Source organism: Rhipicephalus microplus, chromosome 8 (genome assembly GCF_043290135.1).
Source record: "Rhipicephalus microplus isolate Deutch F79 chromosome 8, USDA_Rmic, whole genome shotgun sequence".
NCBI classification, from domain to species: Eukaryota; Metazoa; Arthropoda; class Arachnida; order Ixodida; family Ixodidae; genus Rhipicephalus; species Rhipicephalus microplus.
The window spans coordinates 55,937,512-55,952,190 of record NC_134707.1 but is presented as its reverse complement, the minus strand read 5'-3'; the positions used below and the strand labels follow the sequence as shown (position 1 = coordinate 55,952,190).

General features: G+C 45.0%; 1 protein-coding gene across 2 annotated transcripts in view; it reads right to left on the bottom strand.

Moving 5' to 3' along the window:
• Positions 1-2,028: 2,028 nt before the first annotated feature.
• The window catches only part of inaE (inactivation no afterpotential E), a 220,185-nt gene continuing 207,534 nt past the window's right edge, over positions 2,029-14,679 (bottom strand). For both annotated transcript variants that reach the window (XM_075871878.1, XM_075871879.1), the window contains exons 20-21: positions 11,266-11,540; positions 2,029-8,460 (exon numbers count right to left, since the gene is read on the bottom strand). In XM_075871878.1, coding sequence (XP_075727993.1) covers positions 7,756-8,460; positions 11,266-11,540 — 980 coding nt within the window. In that variant the 3' untranslated portion in view covers positions 2,029-7,755. The remainder of the gene's footprint in view (positions 8,461-11,265; positions 11,541-14,679) is intronic.

Sequence of the window (14,679 nt, the reverse complement as noted above, 5' to 3'; positions counted from 1 at the left end):
TCTGCGGCCTCGTTCCCTCGAAGCCCTTGATTACCTGGAGTACATACCACGCGTTTTGGGATGGGTTTGGTGAACCTCGTGCTCGCACGCAGAGTTTCGTAGGCGAGGCGTGAAATTTCTCCTGCCAAGTATCGGCCGCAAGCTTTTCGGGAATCGGTAATAATTACATTAAAAGCACGGTGCGAAAGACGTAATGCTATAGCGACCTCCTCCGCCTGTGTTGAGTTGCGAGACTTAAAGGAAAGCCCATTCACCTGCGTTTTCTTGTGGAATACGGCTGCCGTACAGTATCCCCTCAGTCCAGGTGCGGTGACGTCCACGTAGTAAACTCCTGTGTTTCTGGCCTTCTGGATAGTCGAACGAGTGCCTCTTTCAGCCTCCTGGATAGTTGGTGCGGCATGGACGAAGCAGAGCAGCGGTCGCGTTGAAGACACTTGTACTCAGTTTCCTTGGCTAACGTCTCGTCGGTGTTACCCACGTGCCGTCTGCATTCTCGAACGCGATCGGACGCATGGACGCATTCACGGATGGACGCTTCGCCCAACTCATCATCATTCACTCCGTGGATAAGCTGTGATTTTAATGCGATAGCGTTAGAGAGCTCGTGTCGCAGAAAACCCGCCGCCGGCGTCGGCCCCGTTGGTTGTGAGCGAAAAATCGTCTGTGCATCTGTGACTGAAAAATCAAATCACCGAGATAGCCGTGGGAGGCCGCTACTTGTCCCCGCGTGCGCGCTATCACACTGGAAAAGTCGCGCGTTCGAAGAAAAAAAAAGTGCTCAAGGTCACGAGGCGCGGTAGTTTCTTTGCCCTGCCACCCCTCCCTGCTTAGCTTCAAGCGCTTTCGTCTGGACGAGAGAAAAGATAATGCAATTGCAGCATGCGACAAACCTTTGTAACTTCACTCGCACTGGACGGATTCTTAAATTTTTTTCGCCGTTGAATTGGTGAGGCAATAAGCTCTTCTGGTGAATTCATTCCATGGTTACTTGAAAAAGTGTTTCAGGACCCCTTTAGCGCATTTTGTTCGACAGGCGTCACGATGAAAACGAGCCCATTCGGCGATAATAGCACGCGCTGGTCCAATCTACTGTGTGCGTGTTTGTGTGCGTGCGTGTATATGTAATAAAACATATTAATAAGTATGCACTTAACGCTTGAAGGGTGCACTAGGGGCCGGATTTCGCTATTGCGCTCAACTCTTAAAGGCGAAACTTAAGGGTCCCCCAATTTTTTTCTTTGATTCCCCTTGAATTTCGTTATTATGTCGTACCAAACTGCCAGGTGCTTTCGCTCACTTCTTTTGACCTGCATGATGGAATTGTATTTTCACTCCCATATCCCAAACCTGCACACTATCCTTTCAGCTTGTCGTCTTGATGACCGTGTCATCTTTAAGAGTATTAAAGTGGTTGTTTACTCACGAACTGATAATTTTCCTTCGCTTGTTTCTCTCGACTTTGTGGCACATGTTTAACGCCTTTGTCGCGGTGGACTCGGATTTATCATGCGCTCCTTTTAAAGAATTGCGGCGAACATCTTCCACAGATGTCGCTGTACATTTTGAACATCCCCTATAACGCAACCAAATTTCAGTCATGAAGAAGTAGCTCCAGCCCCCACTAAGTTTTTTTTTCTATTGAGTATCTCACCTACAAATGAACAGAGCGGACAAGCAACTCTAGTAGAAGACCAACGGGAGGCGTTGCTGAAGCCGGTAAACCCTGATGAGCAGCTCCGGCTGATGGAAAGGGCTCGGGCGTCGGCGGCTAGCCATGGCTACCTGGAATGAGCATGTCGCCGACCTCCGGGCGAGGAGAACATGCACCTGGCCGCAAAATAAAGTTTAGTTCTCTCTCTCTCTGATGAGGTAGACATGTCTGTTTCGTTTTGATGTGACGTGTTCGCTTTCTTCGAGGCACGCATCTTTTCATCAAAAATGAACACAAAAGTCTGACAAAAGCGAACACCTGCTGAGGAAGACCGAGAGCAAATTATATCACTACTGGAAAAAAAAGAGATGCCCCCGTTTCATAGTATCATTTCTTTATTGATCTCAGCAGCCGAGTCACTGCAAAAAGCAGAAAGCTTTGACCAGTCTTACAATCATGCTTAGCAACTGAGCCAAGGCTAGATACAAACATATCAACACTTACTTTAAAAACCTTGGTCTTCTTATGGGTGTCGAAGGCGGGATAATTTGCTCTACAATACCCGAAGCTGCTACATATCACACGAGAAGTTAAGAGAATCGCGAGGCAGGCAAGCACTCACTCTGAAACCTGTACGAAAAGCATTTTTTTTTCGTTTGAAGAAAAGTAGACTAGCTGGCGGCGCGGGCAGCAACACCTGATACATTCACCTTATCTGAGCGAAGATACAATGAAGACAGGTAATTGTTCGTTCCCGGATGCGTCTCAGTGGACGAGTAGTGGAGAATCGTGAGACACGATGACGATGACCCTTTGAAGTGTCCTTATTAGATAGGGTTATAAGCGAGTCGTGTACGTAGCTCAACATGGTAAACAAAAAATATAGTTTAGTTTTGCTTAGAGTGTGACCTGAATCCCCTCAACAAATCCCCTCAGTTGGAATCAAAGATACATCACATATAAAATGAGTACCAGTGGTAGTCGTAGTACTGGTAACTGGTAACGACGGAAGGCTGAGGATGTGACCATTACACAGAATGGGCATTCGCAGGGTTCGGGGAAGGCGGTGGTGAAGGATCATCGCAGCAGCGACCCCCACCCCAACCAAGTCAATGTATGGGCAGGTTTTGCAATAGCCCCCTCTTAAGCACCTAGGGGGGGGGGGGGAAGGGGTACCCTTCCTGCTCGCCTCCCCTCCATGCACACGTCTATGTTACACAGAACGAGTGAACCGAGAAACGTAACAGGTGAAGCCGTACATCGAAGAAATATAGTACTAGAAAAAAAAAGCAGCTTTGTGGTGCAGATAGCTAGAAAAATGTGATAGAGGGAAGCCATCATATATCGAAGTCGTTTTTGAGTTACGAGAGCCTAATTGTCCCGCTTCTGTCATAGGTTGTGGCTGCATTCGCGTCAATTTCCTGCAGCAAGAGCACGACCTTCGCAATCAAAGCTTTACCTCCATTATCAAGGAACGACTGCTTATACTTTCCATTAGTTGGTGCAAAGTTCTTTGAACATCACAGAAATTGATATTTCGAAATCCCACTTACGCAAAACGGCAATACGGCAATACTTAGTAATTTTCCACTTTTTTTTTTCTTTTTACCAGTTTACGCTGCCTCCAACTCACTGTTGAGACCAATTCATTAAAATCTGCACTCACACCCACCACTCCAAGCATTTACTTTGTTAATCTTCATCGGTGTCTCAATGAAGTGTCAAGAAGCGCTATGCACAGACAAAGCTCAAGGAACGCCGTTTAGTTAAGACCTTGCTGGATACTAACGTGTTCTCGATTGAGCTTTAATATATTCCTGGGAGCAAAAAGCAAACAAAAATCTTGCTTTGTACATTGCCAGCCGTTACAAGCTCAATGGTCTCTCTTGCAGCATGACTGCCGAGAACATAAGAACTTGGACCACTTCCCGCGTAAGGGAACCATGCGTAGATGCGAAGCAGCGGGCGCTAACGCTTACACTGGCAGCGACGTTAATGCTGGCACTCATCAAGCGAGAGCCTACTAAAGATGCCCTTGACTGAATTCCGAACGCGCGATTCAGTGCCTAGATATACTGGGTGTCCAGTGAACAGTTGTGCAGAGCGAGCAGTTGGTTTTTCGCTAGCAGACGCTGCCTGCGTCAACCTTGCGAGGCGAGAAATGAGGAGGCGAGCGACAGTTTGGCGGGTGTATTCCTGGGCCGGCACCAGACGCGAACATGCACGTCTCAGCACGGGACGCGAGCATGCGTCGCGAGACGCCGGCATGCGCAGGAGGTGTGTACGGAGGGACAGCGTTACACAGGCTAGTCAAAGTGCTGCTTCGCATCTAAAAAAATAGAAGGACGAATGAGCGTGGAATTTGAGGTTGGTCTATATGTCTATTAGTCTATACGGAATGGAGCTTTTATTTGGCAAAGCCTTCTAATCACAATTTCTATGGAATGAAGTTTTTAGCTCACACAACTTTGTCGTCGTGAACAAGCTTTGTACAATCTGAACAGAAGTCATTCCTTAGGAATGGTCAATCCTTGCGTGGCACATCTGTTTAGCAATTCAGGACACAATATCCATGTTTGGCATTGACACCGAACCTGTGACATACAACACGATCTTTCATATTCATAAATCCAGTTATAATAGCACAATGTCATTTTTATCTACGTGTTATCAGTCGGTGCGCTGAGCGTGACCGTCGTGCGCAGCGCACGACGTTTGACAAACGCCGATAAACACGCACTTATCTAATCAGAAAGTGCCGCAACACACTGAATGATGCACCTTAGCAAGAGCTCAAAGCGAGAAATGACTTTCATTAAAGGTTGATATCTATTCTACTGCGACTGTTACGACAACATCGAGTTATAAACAATTTTCAGGTCGCTTCAAGGCGCGCTGTAGTAGCGTGGTGATATCAGAAGTCGTCATGGTCGGATAACCTACACTTTCCTGCCAGTTTTTTTTTTATTTTTTGTTACCAATCACAAAACGCCCGTAGATCCCCGTGATAAGAGGCACTGATAATCTACAACAAACGTGTTGAAGAAACAGAAAATGGTAACGCGGTTCTGTGCATTTCCGGCAGTTTTTGCTAGTTCTTGATCCGGGATTGAAAGAATGAGAGGAGTTTTAAACTTCCGAAATTTCAGTAGTTCTAATAGATAGACTCCAAAAAGACAATTGATAGAGTTGTAGCAATGCACATAATACTGTGACACGTCCAGTATTCTCGCGCTTCACAATGCAGACGAGCGTTTATAGAGAACCTCGCAACACTTATACAGATTTCGAACAACATGGATGTACACAACAAGCACTTTTTTCAAGAGGGTGGTGACGTTTTGTGATTTACATCAAATGCCCTTTTTTCGGCGCCATGCTAACCATAACATTTGCCAAAAACATGGAGCAGTTCAGTGTTCATTTGGATTGGGCTGCGTGCCAGGTGGCGCCACCAACCCTCTGCTCGAAATTAAATAATCTGTGAAACATGAAAAGTGCAGTTCTGAGCCACCTTCAAATTGTAAACCAGGCATTAAAAATTTGACACACATCGCAAAGGCTGCTTACTTGATTTGAAGCTGGTTTGTGTAGGAAGATGAAGCATGTGTAGGTACGTATGTCAACATATTACTATATCCGCAATTAACTTTATCGCCCACCACTTGTAACGAATGGAATGTAGTCTGCTCTGCAAATGTGAGGACGACTGTGATTACAGGTCAGTGACGTCTGGAATGTGTCATCTAACACTTACGTAAACACTTATTTGGACCATAATATTTGTCAGAACGTTTATGTTCTCCATGCGTCCAGAAGAAAAAGTAATTCACTGAGAGCAATCGTATAGCTAAACTACAAATATTTACAACTCAGTACCATGCTTATGTAACGTAGCCACGCTATTCCCTATTCTTCGTCAACCACCTTCTTCGCATCGTCTTAGCGATAGCGCTGCGGTACCAGCATTTGCGGAATGGCTAAATTACATCTTCATATATGACAAAAACGTGGATACCACAATGCCCGAGCATGCTTGCCGGCTTCTAGTGCACAATGAGACAGCTGAGGCTCCTTAGGCGCAACGTCGCTTCAAAGAAGTTCGGAAGGAGAAAGCACTAGCGAAGCAAAAGCATAATCCAGAGAAGGAACGTTATCACATAACCCTCACGCCGTCATACGGGTTGGCACCCCTACCCTCTCATCACTATTGACGCACTTCTACTCAGCTACAATGCTACGAAAGTTGGCAAAGATATGGCAGGGCACAATTGAGCGGCACCACCCAAACCACGGGTGGCGCTTTTTTTTACACTTTGCTGTAGTTGGACTAGGTTTGACTGGAAGCCATTGGCGATAAACTCAAGGAAGCAAGTGTCTCTAGTGTGGTCATGTTTTCTGCATGCCGTACCAATGACTTCAGGCAACCCGTAAATACACGTTTCGTTGGCATCTAAGACTATTTCCTATAGTCGTAAAGTGAGTGCACTTGAATAGTTTTTGAGGGCTCCCACTGCTTGCATTGGTGATGCGCTACCATCAGTTTTCATAAGCATCCGAAATTTTGAGGCTCATTAATGTCCACATAGTCCTCTTGTTGAGGGCTTGACCCTTGCCTGAAGCACTTCTTGTTCTACCCTGCCTAAGCGCTTCAAGACTATACTTCGTTTGAAAATTTCGCTTCTGTTTTGACCATCAGTTATGCCAGTCATAGCTTGTACTGTTCAATACACCCGAATTCGCTTTCACTTTCTTAGAGCACCTAAGTGCTCCACGCTGCCGGCATGAAGTTTCGTAGGGTTCTCCTCGACAATCCCGCTGTAATGCCCAAGGACTGATTATACTTGAGCATGCATGAACACAGATCACTAAGTGCGTATTTTGCACCTTTTCTTTTCATCTATATACAAGAGTATCTACACCATCTTTAAAAAAACAAAGGTCACTGCAGGTACACTGTATTTACATAGGCGCTTGCAGTGTACGTGCTGTGTCTTTAGCATCAGCTTCTATTATCACCAGCATTTACCTCAAAGTGAGGGTAGCACTGTCCGTGTATGTACTATCAACAGCAAATGTTTTCGAGACATTGGATTCAGAACAAATGCGAATTTCGGCTATATCAGCACTTAATGCTTGCAATAAAGCTGGCGACTGTATGGGTCGGAGTGCCAAGTGCAGTGTGGAACATTTATTAAAAAAAACATTCCCAAACAAAGTGGCAATTCAGCTTTAGCGAACATTGCGCGTCCCGCAAACTTTTGCTGTTGGAAGTACAGAGGGGGGGTCAGAAGTTCATAGGCCACGCTGCCATAGGAATACAGAAAATAGTGGCCTGGAAACTTTTGAACAGCCCTGTACGCATTACATAACGATATAATTTAAACAGTTCATCATCTGTGCTATGTGTTTGGGCCAAATCGTTCCTTTCACACAACTGTGCTATTAGAATATTGTATAACCAACTGGCGCGTATTTTAGTTCTTGGTAGGTCTGCAATATCCTAAAATAAATTAGAAACAAGAAGACTTTTTTTAACAAAAAAGGTGTTGAGGCAGACATATGTAGCGATAAATATATCTACATTTGGCATGTCTGTTTTTTCTTTTCGCAGCTTGGCTGGCTCTTTTTAAAGCGTATTCCTGTCCTTGGGCATATTTGTCCAGAAAATAAGATTTTTCCTGAGAGGATATAATCGTTGACGTCTTTTAAGCTTTAAAATCGAGATATGTAGGAACAAAAGCAAGAATTTACGTTGAAACTAAAATGCAATTACACAGGAACGACGTGTAAAGCAGCATCGACCTTGTCACCGCGACTCTCGCCATTCTCGCAATTGATGTGATTCAACGGAGTGTCATATGAAAGGACGCGGTTTTACCGAAATAGCGCATCATTCGCACGGGCATATTTCATCCAGCACGACTATGGCACCATCACACACTTTGAACGAAATGAGGCTTGGCCCTTTCTCGGTTATAAACCGCACACAAAAGTTCTACGTCAACTAGCACCCTTTCACCGCTTCCTTCAAAACGCGCGCGAAGCACGTAACGATACATCGCAATAAATATGCCGCATGCTCAGGCAACATCCGCCATCCACTATAAACTGCTCTCCATGGGAGGTGGTCGGGCACCGTGCCTAGTCGTCTGCGGTATTGTCAAGCACTTTGTCCTGGCAGGACTGGAAGTGACCACTAGCTTGGAGGCGTTGAAGAGGGTCGCCCCACCCCCCGAGTCACTGCTCATTTCGTCCTCCTCGTCAGAATCACTACTGTCCGACACCGTCACCGTGGAGTGAGGCGGCGTCTGTGGAGGTGGTGAACCCATGTAGCAACAGGAAGGGTTGAAGCCGTACGCGTCAAACAGCTTGGCAGCTGACTCATCTTCGCCGCATGGATCTTCCTCGGGACGCTGAAACCTCTCCTTTAAGAAGCACGTCGGGGGAGGAGGCGGGAAGGACTCGCCCGAATTGTACATGCTGTCCCCGGAGTCCTCATCTTCCGCTGCTCTGATACGTTTGTCCCTGACAAAAAATGGTTCACCACCACACCGGTCCTGGTGACAAGTCCAGGGGGGACCCTTTCGCGGGGGAGAGCCGTCACTGGTCGCGAAGAGGTCGAAGGTCACACGCTTCGCCGGTTCCCGAGTCGGGAAGATGCGTTCCCGATCCTGGTTGCCCCCCACGGCATCTTTCTCGGAAATGCAGAGGCCGGAGGAGGGAGCCGGAGGTCGCTTCTGCATCGTGTCCTCAACGACGTGCGGCTGACGCTCGAAGCTGTCTTGTGCCGCCGGCTCTCTTAACGTCTGTCGGAAAAGAATAAGATGAAATAAGAATGAGCGACAAGTAATTATTAGGCGTGATGAGCTGACAGCAGTTAGTTCGTCCTTGTGAATACTCTGGAACACAGTACTGGCAAGAAAGGACACGAACATACTAGAGGATTCACACAATGCCAGTTGTGCGACTTGAATTGCGTGTCTCTTGCTAGCGTGTTAATATCCCCATTCACCGGTACACCGTTCCACAGTATTTACAAAGCGTGAAGCCATAATAGCACAACACTGTCAGCTGAATGTGGCTGTGAAACAAAAGTTAAGCCAATACGGATGCTAGAACAATCTTTAACGATGTCCAGATAAATACAGAACTTGTGTACTAACTTTCCCTTATTGAGCTCCTGTTGAGGACGTGTCCATAATATCGTTCTACTGGTAGCACAAGCTGACTTTTTTGATTGCATGCATTGCCATTGAAACAATTAAACACATGTCAATTAAGCTAAGCAAACAATGCTTCAACCCTATTCAGTTTACACACTAGTAGCCTAAACAATGAAGACAGGTTCAGGGCACGATGTTAGCTTGAACGAGAAACACGTCTGTGAGTGTGGGTTAGTGGTGCACCAATGTACTTAGGGGGGTAAAAAGCATATCGCTGCGTGTTAGAGGACTAGACAAGCATATTCAAATGGTGTATGAGTGCATAGTAGGGGAGGAACAAGCACATCAGTGCATAATAGAGGAGTATATGAGTGAATGTCAATGGTGTACCAATGCATGTTGGGGAAGGAACAAGTGTATTAGAGGAGAGAGAGAGAGAGAGAAATAATTAAAAGGAAGAGAAAGAGAGGTTAACCTAGACGAACTGGTTTGCTACCCTGTACGGGGGTGGGGAAAAGGGTCGGAAAGAGGATAGCTATAGAGAGATATAAAATAAATTAAAAAAAAAACACATGCGCACACACTCGGGGAGTTCCGATCACAGTCGTTTGGACAGGCCGGTTGAACGCAAGAAGCGCATGAGCGCCTTCACAGCCTTCTTCTGCGACATAAAGTCCTGTCGGCAGCGCAGGAGTCTTTCTTCCGAAAGAGGCTGATTGTCCAGTTCATCTAGTGTATTGCAGAGTGACTGTCTCTGCGAGCAGTATTGTGGGCATTCACACAGAATGTGCCAAGTTGTTTCATCACTGCCACAATGGTTGCATGCAGCAGTGTCAGCCATTCCTATGCGGAACGCGTACGCATTGGTAAATGAATGTCAGCGGCATATTAGTGCATGTTTAGGGAAGTAACCAATGTATCATTGCATATTAGAGGAGTATACGAGTGATTGTCAGCAGCGTATCGCTGCACGTTAGGGGAGTAATCAGTGGATAACTGCATATTAAGGGATTATGTGAGTAAATATCAGTTGTTTAACCCTGCATGTTAGGGCAATAACAAGTGCATTATAGGAGTATATGAATGATTGTCAGTAGTGTATCAGTGCATGTTGGGTGAGTAAAAAGTGTATCTCTGCGAGTAAGAGAAGTGGATGATTGGATGTGAGCGATTTATTAGGGCATTTTGTGGGAGTAACAAGTACATCACCGTATTTTATAGGAGTAGATGAGTGGATGTCAGCGGTGTATCAGTGCATGTTTGGGGAGAAAGAAGTGTATCTCTGCTTGTAAGAGGAGTGGATGAGCGGATGTCAGCAGTGTATCTATGCATGTTAGGGGAGTAACAAGTACATCACTGGGTGTAAAAGGAGTAGATGAGTGGATGTCAGCACTGTATCAGTGCATGTTATGGGAGTAACAAGTGTATCACTGGTTGTGAGAGGAAATTATGAGTGAATGTCAGCGGTGTATGAGTACATCTTAGGGGGGTAACTAGTTTATCAATGCACATTATAGGAGTATATGAGCGAACGTTAGTGGCGTATCAGTGTATTTGAGAAGTAACAGGCATATCACTGTGTGTTGGAGGAGTAGATGAATGAATATCAGAGGTGTATCACAGCGTGTTAGGGGAGTAACAAGTGTATCACTGCATGTTAGAGGAGTAGATGAGTGGATGTAAGTGGTGTATGAGTCGATGTTAAGGGAGTAACAAGTGCATCACAGTGTGTTAAAAAAAAACTCCCAAGCATTTCCCCGGGGGTGAACATGGTTAAGTGCGAATACACGGGGTAATGCTATGAGGGGTATTTATTAATTCGCACTATTATATTTATTAATCACACTATGGTGCCTTTATGGTGTAATGGTTCCTGGGAATCGCAATTTGATCACACGGGGGAGTTTACGTTAACTCACTGGCGAATGCCAACGGATTTTAACTTTACTCCCCCTCACGACCCGCTCTCGACGGGAGACTGAGAGAGAAGGCGGGCGCACGAGAGAGAGGGGTGCTCGCGCAGCTGCAGCGAGCGAGGAGAGCGGAGGAGCGAGCGAAGGGGGAGGGGGTATAAGGCGCGTTACTGACACCGATATCAGCGTCGCGTCCGTGGCTTATTCGGTAGAGTGTCGCGCTGCGGCCCACCAAGTCCTCTTTCTTTTAAAGATGGAGAGAAGACTGCGGACGCCGCCGACGGCGGTGGATGGTTTGGGGTCGCTTATAAAGTGTATTCACACTTAAAAAATATGAGTGAATGTCAGTGGTGTCTTGCTGCATGTTAGAGGAGTAACAAGTGTATCACTGCGTGGTACAGAGCTATATGAGTGGATGTCACCAGTGTATCAGTGCATGTTAGGGGATTAATGAGTGTATCATGGCATGTTTGAGGTGTATCAGTGTAGTGGAGCATGTGCACTTTAACGACACCGTCTATACTGACGTGTGTACCTCGAACTCCATGTGGACGCTGGCCGTACTGTTAGTTGGACTCGCGGCAACCGGAGGTGCGAGACGCACGTCGGAGAACCAGGTGGGCCAGGCTTCAACGGTAGCTGTCGTCACCACCCGCTGCTGGACGCTCACGTCCGTTTCTTTTGGCGGTGGCGCCGATTCCTCTGCGTAGCGTGTTTCCATCGCCATCACCATGCTGTCCGCTCTCTTCTGAGCGATCGGGGACCAGGCCTCCATCGTCAGCGCGGCACCATCACTGCCGCGCTGGCTTCCTGGGGAACGATTGGTACAGTATATGCCATTATTTTCGATTCAATTATTTCATCCTGAAAGTGATTGTGAATACACATAAACAGAGAACTCTAATCATCGAAAGGAAAAAAAATAGGACGAAGCATGGAACAGTAATTGAATTACCTAGCTAGAAACAAGAATAAAATCCAGCAAAAAACAATAACGGGTCCTGGCGTTTCACGTGCCTAACCCACAGCAGGATTATGAGACGTGTCATAGCGGAAAGCTCCGAAAATTTTCACCATTTGGTGTCTTTTAATTTACGTGCACTGATATCGCACAGAACGTGAGTCTTCAGCAATTCGCCTTCACCTGAAATACCACCGCCGCGGCCGGGATTTGTCTTGCGACCGTCGGTTCATCAACCGATCCACGCAACTGCTACACCATCGCGGCGGACAAAAACTAGTAAAACAGTTCATGTCGAGAGCTAAAAATGTTAACGTCTTCACGCATGGCGTGTTCAGCACCCAAAAACGGCTGTAGCATTATTGGTACGCGATAACTTCACGTAAAGAAGTCAGAGATTGCACATGCTTAGACGTGACGAAATTATGGCACTGTTAAAAGCAACCATAAAGATGAAACATTATTTCAGATAAACTTATACAAAATTACGATAGCTGTGCCTCTGTGGCATGAGTTATTTATGCATAGGCGGTTACAGCCTATTAACGTATGCTACCAACACCCACAACGATAACTATAACATCTGGAGAGTATTTACATATTTGAATCAAACACATTTACTGATTTCCATGATGTGAAACACCTTTTTAGTGTCACGGATTTTAGCTGTTCCCAAACAGACACATTTTCATGTCAATGATGATAAGCCAGAGACTAGAGCGTCCTTTGCAAATTTCTTCAGAATTATGTAATAATCCCTCAGTGAGACCTCATATTTGGGTGAAAAGAAGAAACCTCTAGTTCTCGATATGTGTGGTATTTAAATTCGCATAGAGAAAGTGATTATGCTTCGAAAAAAAAAACGGCTTTGACGACTCTTTTACAGAAGTTACCAACAAGAGCACGGTATTTGGGAGCTTGCAGCTATTAACGTTCAATGTCTCATACTCGTGTTCGTCTGTCCGTGCCCTGGAACGGTGCCAGTTGTGGCTTCTCCCCCTGAGATTTTCTCAGCAATCTAGTGATAGCATGGAGTCGCATAGCAACAGTTGCGTAGCCACAGCTGTGGCCTCTCGTCTTTACACATTCTCATCATTCAAGTGACTGCTGAGGGAAACAACGACAAAAAAAAAGAGATCGCGCAGTCAGTCTAATGGCCACAAGCTTTCACTGAACACACTTTAGAATTTACAAGGTGTCCTACAAATTTTTTTCTATATTGTAACGAACTATAGTTTTTTATTAAACTATTCTATACTTATTGCTTTACCTTCACTCAATGCAAGTTTTAAATTTGTATATAGTGTATTCAATTGTAAATTATTGTTATTATTTATTTACGGCTTCCCTGTATAATGTGACCCGTCTTTTGTCATTCTTGCCACGATTTTTTGCTCTGTAACAGTGAGCACAGTTTTGTGGGTCGTATATGAGTAATGCCTGTTTATAGTTTTAACCCTTGGCACGTGGCAAAATCATACTTGTGGTAAAAAAAATAATTTTATGCTTACGACAGAGTCTAGTAATTTATCAATACATTGACAGTTCTATGTGGAATAATAACCTTGTTATCATATATGTACCCGAATATACATTGCTAAAATTCTTATAAAGATCTTTATTTATTGAAATACTCACCAAGTTCAGAGACACTGTGGACAAGAGCCGTGCGTAGGTTAGGTGGTGAAGATTGTGCATGCAAAGTCCCAGGACTCAGAATCTTCGGTCCAGCTCCAGTCCTGTACTCTCGTCTGGGCGTACTTTCTAGGTTTTAATTTCATTATTTTAATTGTAATATTAACAGTATAATAAGCGATTTTAGACGGTAAAGTATGCACTAGGATGTAAAAACGGCTATCCTTTTGTTTTGATGTTAAGACGCGTTGCGCTCGTGCACTTAGCTGAAAATTGCTGAACATTTGATGAAAATTAAGTGCTCCTTTGGGAAAGGCTTGTATCCCTCCTCCTCACCAAGCAGAATGACATCAGGATCAAACATAACGCAAGCATCGCAAACCAACCTGCGAAAGTATGGCGTGACTTACCTCCTCTTAAGTTGCGAGGCGTGAAGGGAATGCGCAGAACGTGAGTACACTGTAATGTAAGCTTAAATTTTTGGAAAATCGAGGAGAGCGATCTTACTTACTGAACCAATATAATGTAATATATGTATTCAGTGAAACTCTTCTAAGCTGCGCCTAGTAAAAGTTGTGCTTCGAGTCCTGGGATTATTCAAACTTACGGGGGAAGATTCCACTGTCCTACTGCAGCCATGACTTCCTGAAATTTATTTTTGTTCATATCTAAGCCACTACTAAACGCTTTTTCGAAGGTATTTCTTGCTGCGGTGTTTCCTTTTAAACGATGCTTCCACATTCTGATGCAGGACTGAAATTTCGAATGCCATCGTGTCAGCGGTCCCTGTAGAATACTAGACCATAGCCCACACCTTCTAATTGCGAACACATCCTGAGCTCTGGCATTGTTTTTTGCCATCCTTGCAAAGGTCCAACTGATATAAATCTATGTTGAAATATGAACACATGTAGCAAAACCTCAATGTAACAAACGTGAATACAACAAAAATCGGGTGTAAAAAAAGCAAGAATTCGACCTCTGCCCTTCCGTCTAATGAAAACATTGTTATTAACGCTTAGGAAAACAAGATATTTCGATCTGACGTGATGCTCTGTGCTTACAACATTGGCCTCAACAAGGAATAACAAATGATGTGTAACAAAAAATACATGCCTATAACAAATATTGCATACAAGGAACATAAATTGTGTATCGTGTGGTTTTATTGTAAACTAGTTCAGCTCACGCAAATCTATCACAGCACTGCCAGTATGGCGGACAGTCAACCAAAAACACTGCGTCCTCTTCCTTGGGCCCCCTTGGTAATCACTGTGTTTCCCGTCACTTTGATGATGACGTCTCTGAGGTCCTTGAGTTCGTGTACTGCCTTTACTACGTGCTGCCCCGCTT